Raw genomic sequence first — 23,034 nt, 5'->3', positions numbered from 1 at the left:
GATTAACAATTGACTGACACTGACACTGAGAACTGAGAGACACTGAGAACTGAGAACTGACACAGGAATTGAGAACAATTGTCTTCTTCGTCCATTTCCCCCTTTCCTCATCGGCGATTCAGCGTTGCCAACGCCGCTTAAAAAGTGCTGTATTAGACAGCAATCGGTATAACTAGCGCCACCTATAAACTGCTTTCTGTCCGCTAGATGGTAGGGTGTGCTGTCATGGAGACATACTTCTTGGTGTCGTATCTCTATATCTCTGGTTTGTTGTGGTTGAGTTATTGAAACTCTTTCGGAATCAACGTAGGCTATGTAATTTGGCCTACAACAGTGAAAAACATTTCGGTTTTCTTAGAATTTGATCATGAATAGTGGTGTAAATGAATCTGAAGATTCTGCTGGAGAACTCCGAAGAATGGGAGAGTATGCCGATCAGCTAAGAAGCTGGTTGGGACAAGCATATCAATGGCAAACATTACAATGTCTCCCTTATTCAATGCCTTCAGTTTTCATGCAAAGTAGACATCGTCCTTTGTCCAATAGTACACCAGTTTCGGCTAGAACTGAAACGCCAGTGACAAATGTCAATCACCAACAAAGGCCATCTACTAGAATTGGTTCAGTTCCGGCAACACCTCCCATAGAAGGTATTTGATTTTCTTAATAAGCAAAAAATTTTTGTTAGCGAGATTCATGCTTAGTATTTAAAACAATATTTTTTATTTATTAGGAAGAGTTTTTGAAGTCCCAAAACTTTCAAAGCGCTTATTGGCTGAAGTGATTGATTTTGGTTTACTGTTTTTCATCAAAGCCTTTGTGACATTAACAGTTCTAGATGCTTGGAATATGGAGTAGGTCACAATTTTATTTTTATTAATCAGTATGGATTATGTAATACAAACAATAAAATTTAATCTCCAGAGATTCAGGTTTTTTCCAAACTGAAGAAAAAGAAATAACAGAGGAAGCTGATTATGAAATGGCCATGGCAATTACTGCCAATTTGTTAACTATTGAACTGATTCACCGCTTGCTAGTAGTTCTGTATGAAGTTTGTTTTACCCTTCAAGGTGGCACTCCAGGAAAACGAACAATGGGACTCAGTATAATTTCCTGCACAAAGTGTATCCCAGTTGGTATGTATACATCTTCATTACTACACCTGCTAAAATGTATACATTATATTTGTTTACAGGAGAAAATCGAGTGCTCGTGCAACCTGCAACGAAAGTCACATTTTGGAGATCTCTAGGTCGAGCATTCCTGAAGAATATGGGCACAGCCATTCTGTTTCCCACTTTCCTCCCATTAATGGTTGTTCAACATAATCGTACTCTATACGATATATTGTGTGGAACAGTTGTCGTTGAAAGCGAATAAATGTCAAAAGAACCTACCACATATGGCGCATTGTTTATCCCGATTAAAGCTGAAATGGTCTACTCTTGAAGTCTGAATCGATGTGCGTGATGGACACTTCATCTCCGCCTCGCATTACAACTTTAATTTTCTGTATCTTAGTGTTTTATGTCGACCAAAATTATTCCCCCAGTTGTTTCTATGTTATTACAAACTTTAACTAACATTTAATTGTTTCATTATTACATAGACTGTCACTTTCGGTAGGTCCGCAAGTTTTAGTAAGTTTTCCACAAGATTACAAATACACTGTATAGATATTTTGTATAAAGCTACTAATAAAGCGCACGTTTTGTTTTAAGGTGAAAACTGAAAAGTAGAGGAACTAGGGAATAAAATCGGTTTTCTCCTTCATTTTTCAATGTTTTTCAATTATTTTTTTTTTCCAAGAATTGTTTTCCCTACCGCTACGTGGTTCTAGTTGCGGTGTAACTATACATATATTCTGGTTTAACCGGCCTTCTCTTTATATAAGGCCTTGTCAAAATAAGCGAAACATGGCTGGAATAGAAAAACATCGCGATAGAGAATGACTCAGCGCGTTTTCTACCTGCGATGAAATTTTTCTTTCACGTCTACCTCGTAGAACTCCCACTTTTCGCCTTAGAAAAACGAAAATTTTAAATAAAATGAAAAAAGGTGACAAGAAAGATAGAAATGCTAATGCCAACAAATTTGATCTGGTGAGTGATGAAATCCAAAATGTTTGTTGTTGTTTTACTACTTTTAAATGCAAAACTAATGTGAGGTAACTTTTAGGAACCTTTGTCTCCATCCCCTTGTCTGGGTATTTCTGATGATGAGTTAGTATCCATATCTGTTCGAGACTTGAATAGACAACTCAAACTTAGAGGTTTGACAAGAGAAGAGGTAACAGAAACTTCAGTCTGACACATTGCATATTTTTAACAAGACTGTTCTACAGATAGTTAGGATGAAGCAACGCCGTAGAACCTTAAAGAACAGAGGTTACGCTGCTAGGTATATTGTTACATCACACTGTGTTTGATGTTGGGTATTTCCTATAAAATAAAAATAGCTAACAAGTGTTTGTTTTTTAGCTGTCGCATCAAGAGGATAGAGCAAAAGGACGAACTGGAGCAGGAGAAGGTTGGTGAACTTTCAGAAACAGAGAAGCTGGCAGAAGATAATGGCAAGATCCGTGAAGAGATTGAAGCCCTTCATCGCAAATATGAAGCCCTCCAGAAATTTGCCCTTCAAAAGAAAATTCCTTTGCCTTCAGAAATGGATCCACTGCACTAATGTTTATCTATTTCAACTACCTCCGTCTGACTACATCTTACATTTCTAAATCTAATTTCATGAATGTTTCAAAAACGAAAGGGCTTGAAGGGGCTTGAATGGTTCTGTTTGCGAGAAAGAAATACATCATGTACTTACCACGTAGTTCGTTGTTTCGACGTATAGATGTCTTTCTTCTCGTTCTCGACTGCTTTTTCGTGTCTGGAGGGTATGTAATAACCAAGGTTCGAAAAAGTTCCCAGTCACGCACGATGGCCCACAGGTTCGTTCTGCCGCCACGAGACACAGATAGCGTCTTCACTGCAGTTGCCGCTGTTGAAGGTTAAAATGTCAAAGCCAAAGGGAAATTTGGCCGAGTTTGTCGCGACTAACGAACCTCCCAGACAAGAAATGCTCAAAAAATTAGTTTCCAACGTTATTTGACAACACTATTTCTAATCCAGATAAATGTTGTAGCTTATAAAGTGACGGAATTGGGAGAGTTTGAAAACTACAATCCATCTCAACACTTACCGAGAGTTCAGAAACACCCGCTGCAGCAGCAGTCTCCTTTCTTCAATAAGAAAAAAACCTGTTTGACGGGGTCATAAAAAAACTGGAACATAAAGAAAAACCATGAAATATGACATTAGTAAGCTGCAGTTCGTCGAGATATGAATTCGGTCGTATTGAAACTTTGAAAGAGCCGATGCAAACGGAAGTCGAAGTATTGTTACTCTGATCATCCGCTCCCGCGCGTTTTTCCCCTCTCTCTCTTAAACTCCCTGCGCGAAATAGGGCGTTTTCGTGCGTGCATGAAAGACGGCAGCCGTCCGATAAAAATTCACGCGGCTTAAAAAATAACAACAAAAAAGAGAGCCATGACGCTGAGTAAAAGAAAAACGGGTTAAAAATAATGAAAGGGTCCCCCCTTCTCTCCCCCCAATCCACCTCTTTTGCAAAAGGCCCTGGGCGGAGTTTGTTGCGCGGGGCTAGATAAACAACCATTTCTTGCCATTGGTTCAATTCGTTGGAGGGCGGAGTCACTGGGCTCGACTCTTCTCTTGCATTCGACTCGCGTTCAACCATTCTGTTGAGAGACGCGGACGAGTAAACTACGTTCGTTTGTGCTGTTTTTTTTTTCGTAGTGACGCTCAGTCGAAATTGTTGGTGCCAGGCACAATTTTCATCAAAACAACACTTTTGATTGTGAAAACAAAGTTGACATTGCAGAAATCTGTCAGTTCGATATCGGTTTAGTGTTGTCGTGTGTTGAAAGCGAAGAAAATATCTAAAAATTCACCGAATTTCCACCTTTTGGAAAACGTTGGATCACTGTTTGCTAATAGTGACGCCGCCTGGAAAGTTCCGCGACGGCACCGTCGCAGTTCTATCTTTTTTTTTGCGGCGTAGTTCATCCTGCTGAACTGACTATCTTAGGCCCCCGTGTTGACGCTAGTCTTTATTAGCTGACCACAATTCCGACGGCTTTTACCGGGTAAGAAAAACTCTTGAAATTTTAGAAGCTCCTAGTCTTGTCAAGTGGAAGTTTGATTTTTCTTCCAAAGATCAAAGGCACGTTTTGAAGTTGATTTTTCGCCAACTGATGATATTACGTAGAAAGCACGTTGATTGGCCTGTGTCCCATGGGCATTTATGTTTGCTGCAACTGTACGTTTACCTTGAATGACGCAATGGCTCAAGACATTTACTATTGTTAGGCCAATCCCTTCGTGTCTACTAACTTTTTACGTAGGTGGTTTTTCTGCTTGCAATTACCATAAACAAACTCAATAACACGATGATAAGACAGGCTGCAGCATATGAATATAATTTTCAGTTGAGATGCATTTTCCCATCTGCTGATGACCTCTTTCCCGGCGTTTTCTCTTTTAATATTTTAAACATCTTTTTTTATTTATATTTTGGAACAATTTTCAACCGCCACCCCCTCACTGTGATCGAATTTCCCGCTTGCTTCGCGTTCCAGCTTGTAGGTTGAGTCCGATCCGATTTCACTCAAAACCTTTCCCGTGTGTTTAGCCGTAATATTCTCTTGATTGTCGCGCCGAGAGTCTTCACATCAGTTGCCCGGGAGAGATATCGTTATCAGTTGCTGCTGTGTCGGCTGATGTTTCTAGTAGTCGTCACCCACAGTCACGAGGTCAAATTAACTTTTTTATTTTGCGCCGTTATTTATTATTATTTAAAATAAAATAAAAAGAGAACTTCTAGCGTTGTGTGGCTATTGATCTCCTAGGATTGGTTGTAGCAAAGGATCGATGTGAACGCTGACGTGGGCTGATTTAGATGTGATGGACGTTCGAATATCTTAGGCAATCGATCAATAACCTAATTTGTCGTTTCTTTTGTATTTTTAGCGTTGGGTGCAATGGGCAACGTCCGTGACTTGTTCGTGAAACAATCGTAAGACATCTTGGCGAAGGAAAAATAATCATGGATCCGGAATCGGGCAAAGTCGGGCAGTTGCAGCAGGCTGCGATGCTAGTCGTTGCTGGATCGACACGTCTTAACACATCTCCAATGATTCCCGGAATGAAAACGGAATTTCCAGGACCTCCACCCGTCTACGATGGGCACGGTTTCGGTCCGCCCGTCGTCCTGGATCTGTCTCCCCGTGGTGTCGACCACCACCCTTCATCCATCCAGTCACCTTACACTCCTGGTAAACAGACACACAGTGCATGTCCAGTCGAATTCAGTAGACATTCATTTCAATAATAGTCTTCGCGGAATACGATGGGGGCGGCTTGTCGGGACATGAAACAGACACAAAAAGAGAGAGGACGGTCCTGTCAGTTGTCACCAATACCCCTGTGGTGGTGGTGGTGGTCAAGTCGCGCAACAAGGTCAAAGTTCACTTGAAGGACCTTTTTCTATCCATGACGGATAACTTTTTTACGACTTTATGTATAGGCCTATTTGTGTTTTAGCGTTCTTCCTATTCTTTTCTACTAGCCAATGGTTATTATTAGTGCACCACATAACTTTTTTTTGAGAGCCATGTCATTTACTTGACTGTTTTTCTCTGTACCACCCCTCGAGGGATAACGTCAGTAGGGTTGAATTTCGACAGACATTACGGAGAAAAATAGAAATTAAAAAGAGAAAAAAAAACGATGGTAATACAAGAGCTCTGGGAAATGTTGGCAGTTGGACAGATTCACTTTGGTGATCAGAACTATCTAATCCTGTAAAAAGAAGGAGGAAATTTTCCATTCCGAAACAAAGTGAAGGAAGGTTCAATTAGATTCCCGCTCTTTTTCTTTGAAATGCACCTTTCTCAAGTCGACCTGTGTGTTAAAAAAGTTTCGAGGGTTGGAGTGACTCCTCCCTTTTTCTTACCTGTTAATCTTTCAGCCCCCCCCTGAGGGAGTGGGGGTTGTGAATGTACATATACAACAAGAGAGAAATGTGTTTTAACTTTTATATACGACAATAACCTGGGGATACCTTTCGAAGCTTGGGTGTGTGGCCTTGGGAAGAGAGTCTGCTGGACTAGTATGATTGTGTGTTAGCCCCCTTGTTAGCCACCCGAAAATAGAAAAAATTTTGGCCGTTGTTTGACAATCATGTTGTTGACTTGGAGCTATTTCCGCAATCATTTGCGTCTTTAAACATCCGACCAAGTTTTCTGGGAACTGACGTTTGTTGTTATTGCATTTGGCCTGCGTTGCCAATGTGACTTCCTTTTATTACAGTGACGGTGGACGGAGAGTGTGGCGGAGAGATGGAGACGCGGATCAAACGTGAAGTCAAGACGGAATCGCCGGATTCCGACGGCGGTGATGAGGACGAGAGTAGAGACGACGACGACCAAGTGGATAGCGGCACACAAGAAGAAGAAGAAGAAGAGATGGGGGGAGGATGTAGCCGGACGATGCCACGAATGCCGGAGGCGAGTCTCTTCAAATGGCACCAGAGGAGGCAGCAGAAACGGCACCAGGATGAACAATTGCAAGTCATCCAGCAGCCGGCTGCGGTGATGACAGTAGACGGCTCCTTGCCATCACCATCACCACCGCCCACTGATCTCGATTTCGTCGCTTCTATTCCCAAGCGGAAGGCTTTGATCCATCCGCAACGCAAGCACAACGCCACAACGGCCTCTTCATCGAATGTTGCCATTCCGGTCGGCATTGCCGTGGCCAGGCAGCGTAGGGATAAATGCCGCTCCGATACGCCCATGCCGCCCGTCCAACCCAAAGCTAGGCGTGCCGCCCAGTCCAGTCCCGTTTCTTACCCAACGGACCTATTGTGTACCATGTCCAACTCATCCGCCGGATCTACTGAGCAACAACATCTCTTCAGTCCTTCTTCACTAGCTGGCCTAAGTGCAAGCTATCCGGCCGGAAGAGCTGTTTATAATCCAACGGCTCTTTACGCTGGTCATCCAGCAGCTCCGTCGCTCGTCTCCACTCCGGCCGCAAATTGGGGCTGGTCCAATCAGGCGGAATATAATGCTGCGGTGGCCAACTCCCTTTGGTCGACAACTGACATGAACTCCATCATGGGCTATTCGACTTATCTACCCACTCCACCGTCATCCAGCGTCTCTTCATCTCTCCTGCATCAACATCATCATCATCATCATCTCGCTGGCGGAATGACTCCTTCGCCTTTCCTTCTGATCCCCACCGCCTGTCTGGGTGAGTTTCCTTTTTTTTTCTTTTCTCGTTTGGTTTTATCTTTCAACATGCGAACGAGAAATAATACCCGACGAACGAATTGAAAGAATCGGGAAAAGTCAGCCATTTTCGTCCGATATAATCCGATCACTTGGTATTGTCGGATGACATCACAGATCTGAGTCCATTGATCCCGATTCGATCGGGACGGAAAAATAGGAAAGAATTTCGCAGCTCATTCACACACACACACACGGGTTTTAAAGTTTAAAATACCGAAATGGAATCTTGGAAGCCAAACAAAACACGCTAAAAAGGAACAAGTTCACAGTGTTGAGCATATAGAATGTGTGGGATTCAGTTGCATCTTGACGTCGTCTTGAATTTCGAACGGAGAGCAACAGGAAACGGTCGGCGCGCGCACTCTGGTACCTCCCGTAAAACAAATCCCGAGTATCCCGCACTAAAAGACCAATGACCTGATAAAAACGATTTAAAAAGTGCCCGACAGTTTTGTAATGAAGCAAAGATTAAGTCTCACCACAGGCGACGTGGAATATCAGTATACCCCTCCCGAAATGATTCATTCCTTTTTTTTAACTTATCTGTTGTCGCCAAGGGGAACGAATTCGACATAGTTGTGGGTTTTCTTTTCACTCGAATGTTTTTGCGTTGATCGATCAACCTCACTGAAATCCATTATATAGCCCGCGAGACTTTCCATTGAATTCACATTAGCTGCACTATAGTTGACAACATCTCTAGTGTCGTGAAAGAGAATAGAGCAGATAGAGAGAGGCTTCACCCCCACAATCTGGTAACAACAACAACAACATCGAAGAATAAAAAAATTAAAATGTACTGCCATGTCGACAAACCGGCGTGACAAGAGAGAACAAAGTTCATCAGTTTGAAACTAGTCTCGTCTAAATGAAAAGAGAAAGGACCAATTCTGTTTTTCCCCCCTCCACCCGACCCCATTATTATATCCCGCATCCAGGAGACGCCATGGACGGGATGCCAGCTATTGTATTCTAATTCGATATGCTCCCGATCTAAACGAGTAAAACTGCCAACAGATTGGTGGACTTTTAAAGGCAATTTTCGTTTTCACTTGGTTCTCACCAAGGACGTTGTCGTGGGGAAAAAACAAAAGTTTTTTCTTTTCCTTTCGGTTCGTTGAAGCGGATCGCCATTTAAAACAAAAATTTGATCCAGCTAATAAGACCGTTTCATCTTTCACTTGCGATAATCATTTGACTGGATTGACTGACCGTAAAATTTAATTTCAACTTTTTTTTTGTTTTTTTTTTTAATGCGCAGATTCGTATCCACGGGCAACGGTTCTGTGGCCGGGCTATGCGGCGTCGGCTCAGTCGCCGTGGGGACTCCCACCAGATATGGCAGCGACTCCGACAGCTTCATGGTCTCTCCATCCGCCGGTCATCGGGTCGGCTTTTGAACTGCCGCTTCTGAGGGCTGAGGAGTCATCCACCCACGCGTCCAAACCCGAATGCGTCACAAATAGTTGCCCCACCAACGTGGCAGACATCAAGGAAGAACGAATGAGTCCAGAACCGCCTGTTCCAGAGAAAAATGAACAGCCGATCCCGTCCGAAACGGCCCAGCCGCTGGAATCTGTCACAGCAACGACGGACCAAACAACCATCCGAGTCAGAGACAACCTCACCACCATCCCAGTTAGTCAGGATCCAATCATCTGCGTTCCAAATTCATTAGACGATCGACGCGTCCCTTCACCGACAGTCCAGGAAAATCCAGCGCCATTGGCGGATTATTCGGGATTGCAGCTCTTGTCGGATAGCATAGAGCGATTTGTTTCAGCTGATCAGTCGAAATTGACGAACCAGGCGGAAACAATCAAGATGGTCAAAAAGGAGCACTGCAGCAGCAGCAGCAGCGACAAGCCGGTGACAGTGGAAATGGCCGGAAACGCGCTAGATGTCTTGTGCGCGGCCGCCTTGTACCAGCAGTCAGATCCGCCTCCATCGACCAACGAGTCTAGGGAAATTTTGCCGGACACGTCATGCGGCCCACGCCTAGCCGGATTTCAGGTGGAATTCGACTTCCGCTCCAAGCTGGCTGAATTACAACGCAAGTATAAGGAGAAACAAAAGGAGCTGAGTAGCCTAAGTAAATGAGAATGTCAATAATTTCCCCCCCGTCCGAGTGGTGCGTTCGGTAGTTTTGACTAACAATGTACCTGTTCATTTTGCAGAATGCAAGAAGAAGTCGGACAAGAAGAAGAAAAAGAAGCGATCCAGCTCGGACAAAGAAGAGAAAGCTTCCCGAAGACGGAATAGCAGCAGTAGCAGTAGCCGCGACGGAAGCCACCATTCGGCAACAAAGCAACCAGATCAGTCGAGCGAGTTGGCCAAAATCGTTTCGGCGCCAGTCGACTTTATCGTTCCCGGTCGTTTGGAGCTGCCGTCATCTACTACGCAACGGTTCACGGGTGTGTAACACAAAACGAACGTCATAGACGCCCACCTCTTGTTTTGCATCGACCAACTCTCTCCGAGCTGTCTTTCCCCCTCTGCCGCAGCGCTTTTGGCGAGATTAGATCGTTCAAAATGACTTAATGTAACTCCCCATTTCCTTGCAACAACAGCTCGCTAACAAGTCGATCCCGTTTCTTTTTATTTGAACATTTCCAACATGTTTTTGTTTTTTTTGTTTCTGTTGGTTTTTTGTCTCTGTCGTTGGCGACTAATGCTTTTCGATTCCATCAAGGAAAGAGAGCGCCCCACCGTAATGATGAGAGAGTCCAGAAAACCACAAATATCCGCCCCTACCTATTAATCGAATTTGCGGTCTAACAAAAGCGGATTTGGTCTTCATTATTGTTAACGTTTCTCTCCCTTTTTTGATATTTTTCCTTCCAAAGGTGATGAAGTGGAACTGCCGAGGATTCCGACTTCGTATGCGGCCGCTTTGGCGTCAGCTGCCAACGCTTTAGCCCCCACACTGCCGACCAATGCTGTCATTCCGGCGGAGAAGAAGAAGCGCAAACCGGATTTCCCTGTGCGGAAGCAAGATTCCGAATTGACCGAAACAATTGTGCCCAGCAAGAAGCGCAAATTTTTCCAATTGTTCCAGTGGTGCCACTCGGGCGATCCATCTGCCACCAAAAAGAACAAGAAAAAGAATTCCTCTGGACATAAATCCAAAAGTCCCGCCAAACCTAAAATAAAACCCAAACTCAAAGGTAAGAAAATGTGTTTCCTATTGTTTTCCTTTTTCTTCCGGCCGTAGTAGAAAAAAAACCTTCCTGCGGTGAAGCTTCCGTTGATGGAATCGACAAATGACATTGATCAATGTCCACTTGGGGTCCCCTCTTCCACCCAAAATTGAGCAAGATGCTTTGGCTTGATGAAGCAAAAGTATAGACGAGGGAACTGGTTTCTCTCTGCTCTTTTTTCTTTTCTTCTTTTTCCAGCCACAGGTGGAAGTTGGGCGCGCGTCCAGCTTACCAATCAGGTTGTTATCTCTCCAACCCAAAGAGTCCAATAGAACCTGCTCAAGGCTATATAGCATTACAAATGAGATCAATAGAACCCTATTGGGGTGGGAAAGGGTCGAGCAGAATTATTCAAGTCACGTCTCTAGTCAAAGATTCGGGATTCCCTAAAATGTTCAAACTCTGATCTATCTTGGGCTGTTCTTTATTTTTCCTTGAGAAAATGAATGCTCGGCTGTTTATGTGTTGTCCACTTGATCAATGGCGATGTTGTTTGTTTTTTCGTTTTAAATAGCCGAGCTCCAATTGAAGCAGCAGCTCAGTAGCAGCAGCAGCGAGGAAAGTGAAGAAGAAACTCTGGAAGGAGAGGCGAAGGAAGATGCGGAAGAAGAGTGCGATCGACTGGAGCGACATTGTTTGCCAGCCTTGCAATTTCTTCAGTTGAGCGACGATAGTAATGCTGAAATCGATACCGTCTCTACGACTTGTATTCCACCACCACCGGCTCCTACTCCTCCACCGGCTTCCACCCCTACACCTATTCCCACTCCTCCACTGGCTACCCCTACTCAACCGATACCTGCGCCGACTACACCTGCGACGACGTGTGAACCGGTGATTGAAGTCCCAGTCGTTGAGCGGCCAACTGAACCAGAAAAACGGTACAACCTCAAACCAAAAAGAAATAATAGCCAAACTCAGTTTTTGTTTCCGATTGAATGGATTTAATCCTTTTTTACCATTGATCCAGCAGCGATCCGGAACCAACAAAAGATACCACCAAATCGCCGTGGTTATTGACTCAAGATCTACTGCAGGACGGGCTACGCGTGCTGATATCGGAACAAGAAGGACTTCTCCATGGTGGCACCGTATCGGGGATCTGTCCACCCGACATTTACGGTGTCGTGGTAGACGGTGAGCGTGGCAGCCGGCCTAGGATTCTCTCAACGGAAGAACTACTTCACGAAGCAGTGAGTTGCCCTGTATATACTTTTCGATGTGTGTGAGCCCAGCGTCTTCCCAGTTTTCCCATCATTTTTTGGGTTTTACTTTACGAGTGTCGTCCTGATCATTTATTACCCGGGCGCGTCGAATCGTTAACTGGATGTCCGGATAGTTATGGCTATTGCTCCGCAACAAGAAAGAAAAAAAAAAGCTCCTCCCATTTTCTTTGTTCTTTCAGTGTGAATGTCATAGGATCAGAATACTGACGACGACGCGAGTGTCCCTCGGCAAACTTGATAGCAGATGACGGAGGATCCTACGTGATTTTTAATGATCTCCCCTTTTTTATTATTTCAATTTTTAAGTTGCTGGAAGTTTGTCCGCTCGGTCTCAGCCAGCTGCAGGTCGGAACACGCGTTTGCGGCTACTGGAGTCGCAAGTCACGTTGCCTCTATCCGGGTTTCGTATCCAACATCCATCCGGCCACTCTACCGCCCAACGCCAGTACGAACTTAATTAACATCACGAATGTTTCAATTCTATCGGCTATGACGTATGTATTGACGTTATCCGTTACGGCTGTCTTTTGTCATTCAGGTCATCGAAGTGTTGCACGCGAGGATGAGATTGACGTCGAGTTTGACGACGGCGACAGCGGCCGCATTCCCGTCAGTCAAATTAGACTTCTACCGCCAGATTATCCCGTGTTGGGCAAGTGTCCAATCCGATTTGACATTACAGCCACTGGCTGTATACTCTCTTCCTATGGTCCGATTTACTAAATCGCATTTTCGTTTCGACATTACAACAGAAAGGGATCCCAATCCACTGCTGCCGATAGAGAGCCGCCGCCATAAGAGGCGCATTTCCGAGCCGGCCTCTGCCACGGCAGCCCAAATTCCCGTAGCAGCTGTCAAGCCGTCGGTTCACAAAGAGGCAGAAGGAATGGCGGCGGCGGCGGAAGTGGACGAGCCGGCCGAGAAGAAGAACAAGAAAACGGAAGGTGACGAGTCTAAAGAGAACAACGACGATGGTAACGTCCAGTTAAAAAAGTGTAGAAAGAGCAAAAAACATAAAAAGAAGCACAAGAAAAAGCGCCAAATTGAGACGTCAGATGAGCTGCCTCCGGTGTTGGACCAGCCGGATTTGATCATTCCCATCAGTCCCGGATTGGCCATCGATCACGCTCTAGAGGGTGCGGCGGATGACAGCGAGCCCATCGTCAAAATGGAAACGAGAGGCAGCAAAGAAGCGGTCAACTACTCTGGTATGAGACCGATTCGTTCATCATTTTGATGACATGTTACACAGTATGTGTTGACTTGAATCGAAACGTACACAGCTTCGCCGCTTCCTCGCCGGGCGGCAGCCAAGACCAGATCTCCAGAGCCCCAGCAGCCGCAGCAGCAGCAGCAGCGTAAAACCAATAAGAGCAAAATGGCGGCATTCCTGCCGGAACGGCAATTGTGGCAGTGGTTAGGCGCCAGTTTCAAGAAAGCATCCAAGGGGAAAGGCCGTAAAGAATTCTACAAAGCCATCCATCGCGGAGATGAAATCATCCGCGTAAGTACCAGCCATTCAAATTTGTTTCAATTCAACCCAAATTCAATCAAAATTTCGTCCAAACAGGTCGGTGACTGTGCCGTGTTCTTGTCAGCCGGTAGACCTGATCGTCCCTACGTTGGCCGTATCGAGCTTCTCTGGCAGTCGTGGGGTGGTTCCATGACAGTTAAAGTTCGTTGGTTCTACCACCCCGAAGAGACTTGCGGAGGACGCCGGCTCACCAATCTCAAGATTCCGGTAATGAAAAATTTCTAAAAAATTCAAAATTTTTCATGTGCAATATTTTGTTGTTTATAAAAAAAAGGGCGCTTTATTTGAATCGAACCATGTCGACGAGAATGACGTGCAGACCATCTCACACTGTTGCACCGTCTCCTCGCTAGACGAGTACCGCCTTCTGTGCAAAGGCAAACCTGACGTCAATTTGAATTTGGACGACAACAACAGTTCTGGCTACGACCAATTCTACCTAGCCGGCTTCTATGATCCCACATCCGGCCACCTGAGCTTCGAATCGGACGTGCTGGAACAGTAGCAGTAGTCTCACGTACCGTATTGTCTGTTTGTATGTCTAATCTTTCTTCATTTTTCATCCGGTGAAGGTTAACAATGCGTTGATAGTGCAATACCATATCACAGACCATGCCCCCCCCCCCTCATTTATTTTGGTTAATCTAATGTTTTCTCGGCAGCCTTATGGCACTCGATGTGTCTTCGCTTCAAGGTACCAGCGCTTCATTCCCATCCCCCTTCCCCACACGCCCTTTTTTAAAAAAAGGTCCATGTAGACACCTACGCGAAATCCACACACAAAACGCCTCTACATTTAGTCTGGTTTACATGTGATAATTATCCATCAATCTTTGGCTTCTAAATATTATTATACAGTCCGTATATAATGTTATATTATATATAATCGTATGCTACCTGTAAATAAGTTTTAAAGTGTATCTATTTTGGAAAAACAAACAAACAATTCTTGGACGTTGCAATCAATCAATAACCGTTTGGGGCAATTACACAGACAATGAAAAGGAAATAATATGAAAAACTAAGAAGTACCTGTCGCAACGCTTTTTTTACGCAATCCAGCGTGGTTGCGTGGGCTAAAAAAAAGAAATGCTTTGATTGCTTAATTGTATCTTACTGTGTATCGTATCGGTGCCCGTTTAGCCATATAATATTCTCTTGAAATCGGAGCATCATACTATTTAAACTTGGGACAACAATAATACTGGTAAACCCTAATGCCAGACCCTGTTACCATTATTCGTTTTTACAATTACATGCGAAATATCATCCAGTCTTGTATGTCTTATTCTTCTGATTCATTTTCTCTCCATTTTGGCCCAATGTTTGTGTAGTTACGGAACTATATATGAGACATTACATTTGCTTTCCAGATCGGAATTGGTTTTTTTTTTCTATTCAACCCGCTCACAAAGAAGTTTAAAAAATTTAATATCTATGCGATTACGTTCACTGGCTAGTTTTTGAACAGATTGCACGATATGACTATTCGACACAGTATGATTAGATAAGTTATCTCATTTTCCTCCCCTATCAGCAAGATGCTTTTTAAACGTTGAAGTACATGCAACAAAGCAAATCCTACAGATAAATCAACATAATTCGAAGAGTAGGACGTTAAAAACGTCTTTTTTCCCCTCACTTTTCAAATAAGTCAATTGCGTCATGGCGTCCATGAAATCATCAGCAACGAAGTGTGATATCTGCACAAAAGAATACGACACACTGAAAAGAAAACCAAAATTTTTGGAATGCTTCCATACATTTTGTCTATTATGTCTTGAGGTTAGCATTTTTTTTATTTTTTATTTTGTTTCAAATTTTTCCATCAATCGGCGGACAGCGAATATCCACTGGCAAAATGGTTTTTTTTTAAATTAAAGATTTACAACGGAAATAAATTTCATTCAAACCTGATTGTTATACTTAACGATTTTTAAGAATTGTAAAACCAACGGAACTGTTAATTGCCCAACATGCGCCCAAGATACGGAATTAAATTCTGAACTAGACAAAAGCCTCCAAACAAACTTCTACATAATGAAGCAATTGGAGAATCCAAACCTTGTGGCTATTGCTGAGTACGTATGAATCTATTAAACCGCAATCAAATGTTTTTCTCACACGCTCCTTTCATTAAGGACTCCTGATGTTGAGTCTCTGAAAAATCCGAAAAATGACTTTTACTGGTGCATTAATTGCAACACGACTGTTTCGAAAAATACAAGCTGCTTAAAAATTCACGATACGCATGACTTGGAAGAGGAGACCGGAAGAGAGATGGCCGAAAGTCACCTTAAATCGCTTTTAATAACGTGCAAGGCTCACGGGAATAGGTCTTTGGTCAAGTATCGAGAGGTAAAAAAAAAGCCATCCATCATGGCATCAGCTATTTGGCGAGTGCCAAGACCTAATTATAATCCACAACCCATAGATGGAATCGACTTTGAAAGCCGCAAAAATTGCTCTTCAAGCTGTTGAAGCGCAAATCGACACCCGCACCAAAGAAACCGAACATCACATCACCAAAATTCAAAATCATTTATCGGTTATTTTTTTTTTTCGGATAAATTCATTTCTTTGTAGACGCGGAGTTCAATCAACTTATTTTGACAGGACGTAGCTGATCAATTAAGCAAACCATTAGAAGAAAAAGAAACGGGAGAAAATATTCACGGGTTATTCCAGGAATACAATCAACTGATGAGCGAATTGAAACAAAAGAAAACGACGGATTTCGATTCAATGCGCAACGCAATGGTCTCCGTTGACGTACAAAATTCAAACAGTGAAAAGCTATCAATTCCTCTGTTCAATCGTGCCCTAATCAATTTCCCCGCACAAGGAGCCAACGAACAAGAATCGAATATTTTAACTTCTCTGTTCGTTTTGATTCTATTGAGCGTTCAAATGGAATCACCAGCAAAATCTTCTGTGATGCAGAGAAAGTTGAAAATGACAAAAGCAAGGCGAAACACAACAGAAGTCAAATTTCTGGAAGTCTCTCCGGGAAAAGAAGCTGAAAATAAAAAAATAGGCAAACCTTTAACACGAACAGCTTCCTATTTAGCACTAAGGCCAGAGTCTTTTGAATATACTAAAACGGATGTGTCCTTAGCAAATCAATGTTCCAGCAGTCAGCAAACGGATTATGATAAAACTGGCCAGTTTCGTCCTACCACTACCAGGCAAGAGAAACTTACTCAAAAACAAAATGAACCCTTGTCACCGAGTTGGAATCTATCAAGCCCAGAATTTCAACCATTAAAAACGACCTCTCAAGAGACTTACAGCGTTAGGCCATCACGAATGAGGGCATCGTCGTTGGTGTCATTAAAAAACACAACAGTTGTCTTTAACCTAGCCGTGAATGGAAGGCCGTACGGAAAAATCGTCTTTGAACTTCGACCGGAGTATACAACCATTTTGTTTGAATAGAAATAGAAATTGACAATTAATAATTTGTTTTCCGACTTTTACCATTAGTTTGGCTCCAGTCATGTGCCAGCAATTTGTTCAAAGTTGTCAAGCTACCGAAGGACCCGCTTATCCTGGAACTGTCATTTATCAAGTAGGCTTTAAACTGTCATCCGTATGACCGAATTTTTCAGAGAAAACCTATTTTATAAAAATTGAATATTGTATTATAGTCGAAGCCGAAGACATACATCATGGGAGGCAAATTTCCAGGACCGGAAGCATTATACATGGCGGATCTTTCGCCTTTAAAAAAGACCCGCGGAGCCATCTTTTTCCGATTAAAACGCGACTATGTAAAAACGCAATGCAGTATTGTTTCGACAGAATTTTGCATTCACCTTGGAGAAGAAAGTAACGAAAATCATCGAACGTCGACCGTATTCGGTTATGTCTGCGATGGCTTCGCCGTTTGTGATGCAATAAGTTACATGGACTGTAGCAAAGATCATATTGCCATTGCCTCGGCTAAGATAGTTGGTTAAACTATCGGGTGCCTCCTCTGAGCAGCAACTTATTTCGTATTGGTACAATATTTTGACATAGTGTTACAAGTACATTTAGAAAAAAAAAGTAGCTGATCAGAATAAGTATCGACGTTAAGCATATCGAATACTTTTTCTTTAAAATTCAAGGGGGGATAAAATTTTCATTTGAAATAAGGCAATATAAAATATGAGTAGCAACCTATTCAAGTTACATAGGCTAATAAATAAATATGCTTCAATTCTTATAATCGCATATAAAGCATATAATGGCCTATATAACTTGAAACAAGCCAAATTTCTTTGAAAATTGATCCCGTGAATTATTAATCGATTAGAGATCATTTAGCATTACTTCCTACATATAATATACCACGAGACGTTTATGATTTACTCGATATAAAAAATCAATTACTGATTTTCAGAAATATCAGAATAGTATTTCTGGACAGCAATTATTTTCTATGAATCCAATCAATTATATTTCATGATAATGATTAGGATAATAGAAAATAAAAACAAAACAAAAAATTTACAGTATTCCATATTCTTTCAAATGTAAACATTCTAGTTGTAATATTGACAAATAAGAATAGTAAAAATATAACTGGAATTTAAAAAAAAATTATCTTTGAGTTAATGTTTTTCGGATTTCAAAAAAAACCTTAGCGAAACGGTGATTCCTAATACACCGCACACCGAAGCAAGTCGGTAAATTCTAGTTTAAAAAAGAAGTTACCGGAAAGAATAGAGAAAATTAAAATTCTTGCAAGCCAAATTTGAAATTCAATTGTTTCATCAACCCCCAACAAAAAAATTTATTTGATAATAAGAACCAAGTTAATTGTCCTACACTAGGATGGATATACAATATTTAAACTGAATAAGTGATTTGAGTTATAATGATACATATAAACATTTAGAGATCTTTGAAAAGATCGGAAATAATTGGGGCAACGGATTCGGGATTTCTCAGGTGAGTGTGATGCATGCCATCGACGGTGACATATTGAACACGTTTGGAACTAGTTTTTAGTGCTTCAATATGTTCTTCATAATCTTCCGGGGTCTCAAAATAAGGTCCCTCCGAAAATTTGATAATTAAAACATCAGCTGTTACTTTATGAGCTAAAAAGAGTTGGTGCTCTTTGGCGATGAACGACAGTGGAGCGGCCAAGAGTCGTCGATCTCGAGTAAAAACATATCCGTCTTCTTCGACCTTCTTCAGTCCTCTTTTGAAGAGAACATCGCACGCTTTCTCGTCAAGGGATCCAAATGTCCCAAGAACGCATCTCTCGACAGCCATTGCATAACTCACAGGTGTTTCCGGACCTGCAATGATGGCATTTTCTAGCTTGAGCAATTTATGGGTCGCTTTTTGCAATCGGAGATGAATCGTTTCGGTTTTAGTAGGAATAACGCGGACGACATCGAGACATACGAGCTTATCCACCTTATTTGGGTAAATTCCGGCATACATCATAGCCATGGCACCGCCCAAACTGTGTCCTATCAACGAAAATTTGTCCCATTTGAAGTGTCTGGCTAATCGTTCGATGCCAAGCACACTGTCAACAAAATTATAAGCAATGTCAGGAGGAAAAGGGTCACTCAATCCATGTCCGGCCTAAAGAAAAAATTAGAAATTTTGTTCGTTAAACTTCAGACATAAGCTAAAGCCAAAAAAAATGTGTGTTATACGGTGTCGACAGCAACTATTCGTAAGTTTGGTGGCAGTAGAGGTATCAAGGTATCAAAAGTGCCAGCGTTATCTAGCCAGCCGTGAAGTGCCAACACGGGGTGTCCGTCGGGGGGACCCCAAATTTTGCCTTTTTTTTTCAAAAACAAAAGAAAATTCGTCACGGAATTTAAAATTTGATGAACGAAGACGAACCATCGAATACCTGCTACATTTCCATAAGTCATTTTGAAGACGAATTCCTCAGGGTTAGCATTTGCCGACACGGTTTCCCTGATTGGCGATGAACCAGCACTAACTTTCACGGAAGCGGCTGACAGGCTCCTCGGAATGATGTGTTGCAAACGAAAAAATTTCTTTTCTGCTTCGTTCTCCATTTTTTTTCAATTCTAAAAAATGATTTGAAAAAAAAAATGCATAATAAGCGTCAATGCTATTTTGCATTTTTCTGGAGAAGCGAATCAAAAACTCACCAGATGGGTCGACGAAATATCTACAACGAGCGACTAAATCGCAATGGACGACGACGGGCTTAAAAAATTTAGAATTATAATCCTGATGCCGAAGTTCACTCAAATGTGCACTTTGTCACGTCGAATGACTGAAAAAATCCCACCGGGAGACAAAACTATCGCTTCCTGGTGTCAATGGCAAATAGAATGCAGACTGATGTAAAGGGCAATCGATCAAGAATCAATTGATACGTTGATTGTAGTGAAAAACAAACGTAACCTTCAGACTCCATAGTAACAAAACAAAAGAAACATTTTGACTTTGAACAGGATTGTGTCTAAAAACATTATTAGGTCTAAATGTTCAGTCTGTTCATTGGTTTAGACGCAGATCGACACTGAGATGCTGACGATATGCAACTAAATAGCTACTTGACAAGAGATAAAGCTAGCAGAAAATAGTTTGATCTTGTTGCCTACCTTGAGTCGTCTGGATCGATGCTATTCTTCTCCGAATCCTGACAGCACTACAAATAGAAGAGCTCTCGTTGAAACACTGACGTGATCTTCAGACTGGCAATTTTGCTGAGAATGAGATCACTTGCCGTCTTGAGAACTCGTTTCTCATAGTTTTAGTTACGATAGCCGGTCACGGTTCGTACAACTATGTAGGAAATAAACAAACGAGTTTCAGACCAACTTTATAAAGGTCGTTTAAGCACTGCCAGCAGACAGCAGAGAAATCTTTTGAAATCGACTACACGGCCAACTTGTTTCGTGGATCTCACGTCCCTCCATCTAACGGGCACAATAAATTACAGCAATTTATGAGCCAAATTGTGAGAAAAATATAAGGCAATATAATAAAAATATAATAATAAATAAATCTCGAAAAATACATAACTATCAAATAAAATTATTGGAATGGTTTGTGAGCAAGCAGATTTTTTTCCTGCTTGCTTGCTCACTTGCTCTAAATTAAACTGGAAACATGACCGCGTTACATCAAATCCCGAACGGCCTGCTTTAAGTTTTGCTATTGCCCTCCAGTTTTTACTTATATGAACTAGTTTCCTCGTTTTTTTAAAATTTGCTTTCTAGTCTAAGTACGCTCTTTGGTCTTACTTTTTGCTTGCATGATATAATTTTCTTCGTTCAATTTCATTAGATTTCTGAAAAGTAAAAAACTTGTTTTTGACATAACAATTCAAATGTGTTTCGAATTCTGAAAGTAGCATTTGTGTTCAAGGTGATTTTGAAACCTAGTGGTTAGTTTGGTTATATTGCACATGGTTCATACACCTTTTCATTCATTTGTCTCCTGGCTATTCACCAAATTCAAATCTACATTTTCATGCTCCCATTCCTTCCATATTTTCTTCAAATGTTCTTTTTCGTTTTCGGTAGCAAACGTGTAATCCAGCGATTTCCGAGAAAAGCTCCACATCTGTAAAACAATTTTTTTAGATGATACTTAATTGCAAACGAATTTTAAAAGAATATCTTATTACAGATGAAAGGGTGAAGTTGAAAGTCCGAAAAGCGATGAGATATTCTTGGCTCAGACTGGTTGAGAACACGCCCTTGTCGTCGGTCTTTAACACACATCCGTATTCAGCATAACATAAAATAAATAATCGAATTCGCTATGCAAATGGTTTTCCAATTCAAGTAATAACTTACACAAATGCAGAATGGAATGCCGTGGTCAAGAAAAATCTTTAGATGATGATCTTGGTACCTAGGCACAGTTTTGCACACTATATTGGAAGTCAAGCAGAGCTCTGAAAACCGATTAAGCGCAAAACATTATTGAAACGAAGATATTTTAATTTTAGTCTTCTCTTCAAATGCCTTGCTTCTAGCAAATAATCATAAAAAGAAATCAAAGATTGCGTACCCACTGGTATATTGTTCTCCTTCAAAAGTCCAAGTAAATGTGGGCTTCCAATCAGCGATGGAGAAATAAAAGTTCCGTGACCTATTCGATCAGGTTTTAATCGCAGAATTGCTTCGGTTTCAGCGTCATTCCTAATTTCGGCAGTATGTACTTTAAGTAAATATCAGAAAGATATCAAATTTATGTTATTTTTAAAACGTTATTCCATAAGAAAACTTATTTGGTAATATTTGTTTTACCAGTGAGCTTTAGTCCGGCCTCCTTAATTTTATGAAGCAACGGGAAATAATCAGTAACATTCGACTGTGCCATATTTCCAGAAACATCCAGTCCGATAACAACGTCTTTGCGAGCGTGTCCGAGGGAAATGGTTAAATCCACAATTTTTTGGGCTATTTCAACTCCTCGACTTCGATCGATTGATAGCAATAATTTAACAAGGATGGGAACTTCTTCTTTACGACAATCACTAGAATAAATTAGTAAAAATTATGAATAAAAAGAAAGTAATTCCAAAAATCACACCCCAATACACTTACTCAATGGCTCTAATTACGGCATCTACATATGTGTCAAGAGATCCATCAATGGCACGTGGAGTGGTTCTGAGCTCCAAGTAGCGCACATTTTCTTCGGCAAATTCTTTTACCACATCGACTGTTGCTATGTAAATGCTTTTTTCACTGTCAGTTAACTGGTGGATTATTTTAAAGACCTCGAAGCACCTATAGAAAAAAAACTACTATTTCAATTTGGGACGGTATTTCAACGGAGAATATTATTATTACTCATCGAGTGTTTTATTATGTTTTTCGTCACATAATTTTGTAATGATTGATTCAAGGTTGTGCACGTCTTCACAATTATGAGACGATTTTAGATCTATTAACTTTCGTATGGTTAATAGGCTCAGCGAACCATTCAAATGAGCATGTAATTCCTACAAGATGATGATTCAAAATATTTTGTTAAACTCTCCTTTAAAAAAACAAAATTGAAATTCATAACTCCTTTCTTATATCAACATCGGAAAACGGAAAATACGGTATCAATTTTCTTAAAGGTACTACCACGAACGATTATGAGAAATTACTATTAGTACAGTCATGTTAAAGCTACATTGTATACTACGCGTGCACATTTGTTCTAGATCATTTTTTAAATATTTAAATATATTGTTTGGTTAGTATATGACTTACGGCTTTCGGCATGGAATTCATAATTTGAGACGAATCGTACATTTTTGTGTCAGGCATCTTAAACGTTGTACGTATTTCCCCTTAAAGCTTTTGTCCAGCTTTCCTGAATCCTTCCACAAAACCTTACAGCAAGCAGCAAGTTTGTAATCAAATCTGTTTAGAAAAAGGGAAAGGTGTAAATTGCTATCACTCAAATAATGAGACAAAATCCTCAGGCGGCCGATAACGAGTAACGATCTCTTTCAAAATGACAGTGACAGATTTTTACAGTTTAAACAGGTATAGTCTGTTGTCTAAAGCAAAAACACAATATTATCATCTTGCCATCTATTGCAGAATGTTGACAACTAGCTGTAAAGTAAAGGCTGAATAAGGATCGAAAAAAGGATCTATCCTTTCCCTTATGCGCATCTTAAAAACCTGCATGAGCAAATCTTAAAAATTATCTTTAAACAAATATATTTATTGGCATAATGAATTGCTCGTT

At 41.4% G+C, this 23,034-nt stretch overlaps 6 protein-coding genes across 8 annotated transcripts; 4 read left to right on the top strand and 2 right to left on the bottom strand.

Moving 5' to 3' along the window:
* Positions 1 to 222: 222 nt before the first annotated feature.
* Positions 223 to 1,588, top strand: LOC124195533 (protein FAM8A1-like). Its single transcript, XM_046589982.1, has 4 exons — positions 223 to 650; positions 734 to 854; positions 925 to 1,139; positions 1,199 to 1,588. The coding sequence occupies exons 1-4, from the start codon at positions 368 to 370 to the stop codon at positions 1,381 to 1,383; spliced, it is 804 nt and encodes a 267-aa protein (XP_046445938.1). The 5' UTR covers positions 223 to 367; the 3' UTR covers positions 1,384 to 1,588.
* A 306-nt stretch (positions 1,589 to 1,894) lies between these two features.
* LOC124195534 (transcription factor MafK-like) lies at positions 1,895 to 2,829 on the top strand. The gene is made up of 4 exons (XM_046589983.1): positions 1,895 to 2,105; positions 2,182 to 2,292; positions 2,348 to 2,403; positions 2,484 to 2,829. Exons 1-4 carry the CDS (start codon positions 2,052 to 2,054, stop codon positions 2,683 to 2,685), a joined length of 423 nt encoding a protein of 140 aa, XP_046445939.1. The 5' UTR covers positions 1,895 to 2,051; the 3' UTR covers positions 2,686 to 2,829.
* A 917-nt stretch (positions 2,830 to 3,746) lies between these two features.
* Positions 3,747 to 14,715, top strand: LOC124195528 (protein winged eye-like). Of its 2 annotated transcripts, XM_046589974.1 has the most exons (15): positions 3,747 to 4,162; positions 5,046 to 5,350; positions 6,387 to 7,334; positions 8,637 to 9,467; positions 9,553 to 9,789; positions 10,222 to 10,542; positions 11,090 to 11,456; positions 11,546 to 11,768; positions 12,108 to 12,246; positions 12,340 to 12,453; positions 12,554 to 13,009; positions 13,085 to 13,305; positions 13,372 to 13,542; positions 13,610 to 13,839; positions 13,908 to 14,715. In XM_046589974.1, coding segments are annotated over exons 2-15 (4,488 nt in total). In that variant the 5' UTR covers positions 3,747 to 4,162; positions 5,046 to 5,121; the 3' UTR covers positions 13,909 to 14,715. The 2 variants fall into 2 exon arrangements, with proteins under 2 accessions (XP_046445930.1, XP_046445931.1); XM_046589975.1 differs by having other exon boundaries at positions 11,549 to 11,768; positions 13,610 to 14,715.
* A 194-nt stretch (positions 14,716 to 14,909) lies between these two features.
* On the top strand, positions 14,910 to 17,899 carry LOC124195529. The gene is made up of 7 exons (XM_046589976.1): positions 14,910 to 15,120; positions 15,277 to 15,416; positions 15,477 to 15,693; positions 15,770 to 15,883; positions 15,952 to 16,748; positions 16,822 to 16,906; positions 16,986 to 17,899. The coding sequence occupies exons 1-7, from the start codon at positions 15,001 to 15,003 to the stop codon at positions 17,295 to 17,297; spliced, it is 1,785 nt and encodes a 594-aa protein (XP_046445932.1). The 5' UTR covers positions 14,910 to 15,000; the 3' UTR covers positions 17,298 to 17,899.
* A 176-nt stretch (positions 17,900 to 18,075) lies between these two features.
* Positions 18,076 to 20,245, bottom strand: LOC124195531 (serine hydrolase-like protein). Of its 2 annotated transcripts, none has more exons than XM_046589980.1 (5): positions 19,929 to 20,245; positions 19,470 to 19,634; positions 19,202 to 19,396; positions 18,999 to 19,126; positions 18,076 to 18,924 (listed from the first exon to the last, which is right to left on the bottom strand). In XM_046589980.1, exons 3-5 carry the CDS (start codon positions 19,371 to 19,373, stop codon positions 18,217 to 18,219), a joined length of 1,008 nt encoding a protein of 335 aa, XP_046445936.1. In that variant the 5' UTR covers positions 19,374 to 19,396; positions 19,470 to 19,634; positions 19,929 to 20,245; the 3' UTR covers positions 18,076 to 18,216. The 2 variants fall into 2 exon arrangements, with proteins under 2 accessions (XP_046445936.1, XP_046445935.1); XM_046589979.1 differs by having other exon boundaries at positions 19,202 to 19,385.
* A 466-nt stretch (positions 20,246 to 20,711) lies between these two features.
* Positions 20,712 to 22,980, bottom strand: LOC124195530 (adenosine deaminase-like protein). Its single transcript, XM_046589978.1, has 8 exons — positions 22,548 to 22,980; positions 22,137 to 22,288; positions 21,888 to 22,073; positions 21,588 to 21,817; positions 21,349 to 21,498; positions 21,132 to 21,232; positions 20,960 to 21,043; positions 20,712 to 20,895 (listed from the first exon to the last, which is right to left on the bottom strand). The coding sequence occupies exons 1-8, from the start codon at positions 22,602 to 22,604 to the stop codon at positions 20,755 to 20,757; spliced, it is 1,101 nt and encodes a 366-aa protein (XP_046445934.1). The 5' UTR covers positions 22,605 to 22,980; the 3' UTR covers positions 20,712 to 20,754.
* Positions 22,981 to 23,034: the final 54 nt, after the last annotated feature.

This window comes from Daphnia pulex, chromosome 6, assembly GCF_021134715.1.
Source record: "Daphnia pulex isolate KAP4 chromosome 6, ASM2113471v1".
NCBI classification, from domain to species: Eukaryota; Metazoa; Arthropoda; class Branchiopoda; order Diplostraca; family Daphniidae; genus Daphnia; species Daphnia pulex.
This window is presented reverse-complemented; position numbering and strand designations above follow the sequence as displayed.

Coding starts and splice junctions, on each gene's coding strand:
- LOC124195531 (XM_046589980.1), bottom strand. CDS start 19,373: ATGGAGAACGAAGCAGAAAAGAAATTTTTTCGTTTGCAACACATCATT. Junction 19,127..19,201: donor GACTTATGGAAATGTAGCAG/GTATTCGATGGT, acceptor TGAAAAAAAAAG/GCAAAATTTGGGGTCCCCCC. Junction 18,925..18,998: donor GAATAGTTGCTGTCGACACC/GTATAACACACA, acceptor TTTTTTCTTTAG/GCCGGACATGGATTGAGTGA.
- LOC124195529 (XM_046589976.1), top strand. CDS start 15,001: ATGGCGTCCATGAAATCATCAGCAACGAAGTGTGATATCTGCACAAAA. Junction 15,121..15,276: donor TTTGTCTATTATGTCTTGAG/GTTAGCATTTTT, acceptor ACGATTTTTAAG/AATTGTAAAACCAACGGAAC. Junction 16,749..16,821: donor GTCTTTGAACTTCGACCGGA/GTATACAACCAT, acceptor TTTTACCATTAG/TTTGGCTCCAGTCATGTGCC.
- LOC124195530 (XM_046589978.1), bottom strand. CDS start 22,604: ATGCCTGACACAAAAATGTACGATTCGTCTCAAATTATGAATTCCATG. Junction 21,233..21,348: donor GGAGAACAATATACCAGTGG/GTACGCAATCTT, acceptor ATCGGTTTTCAG/AGCTCTGCTTGACTTCCAAT. Junction 21,044..21,131: donor GCATTCCATTCTGCATTTGT/GTAAGTTATTAC, acceptor TGTGTGTTAAAG/ACCGACGACAAGGGCGTGTT.
- LOC124195533 (XM_046589982.1), top strand. CDS start 368: ATGAATAGTGGTGTAAATGAATCTGAAGATTCTGCTGGAGAACTCCGA. Junction 651..733: donor GGCAACACCTCCCATAGAAG/GTATTTGATTTT, acceptor TTTATTTATTAG/GAAGAGTTTTTGAAGTCCCA. Junction 1,140..1,198: donor CACAAAGTGTATCCCAGTTG/GTATGTATACAT, acceptor ATTTGTTTACAG/GAGAAAATCGAGTGCTCGTG.
- LOC124195534 (XM_046589983.1), top strand. CDS start 2,052: ATGAAAAAAGGTGACAAGAAAGATAGAAATGCTAATGCCAACAAATTT. Junction 2,106..2,181: donor ATGCCAACAAATTTGATCTG/GTGAGTGATGAA, acceptor GGTAACTTTTAG/GAACCTTTGTCTCCATCCCC. Junction 2,293..2,347: donor GAGGTTTGACAAGAGAAGAG/GTAACAGAAACT, acceptor ACTGTTCTACAG/ATAGTTAGGATGAAGCAACG.
- LOC124195528 (XM_046589974.1), top strand. CDS start 5,122: ATGGATCCGGAATCGGGCAAAGTCGGGCAGTTGCAGCAGGCTGCGATG. Junction 7,335..8,636: donor GATCCCCACCGCCTGTCTGG/GTGAGTTTCCTT, acceptor TTTAATGCGCAG/ATTCGTATCCACGGGCAACG. Junction 13,306..13,371: donor GCGGAGATGAAATCATCCGC/GTAAGTACCAGC, acceptor TCGTCCAAACAG/GTCGGTGACTGTGCCGTGTT.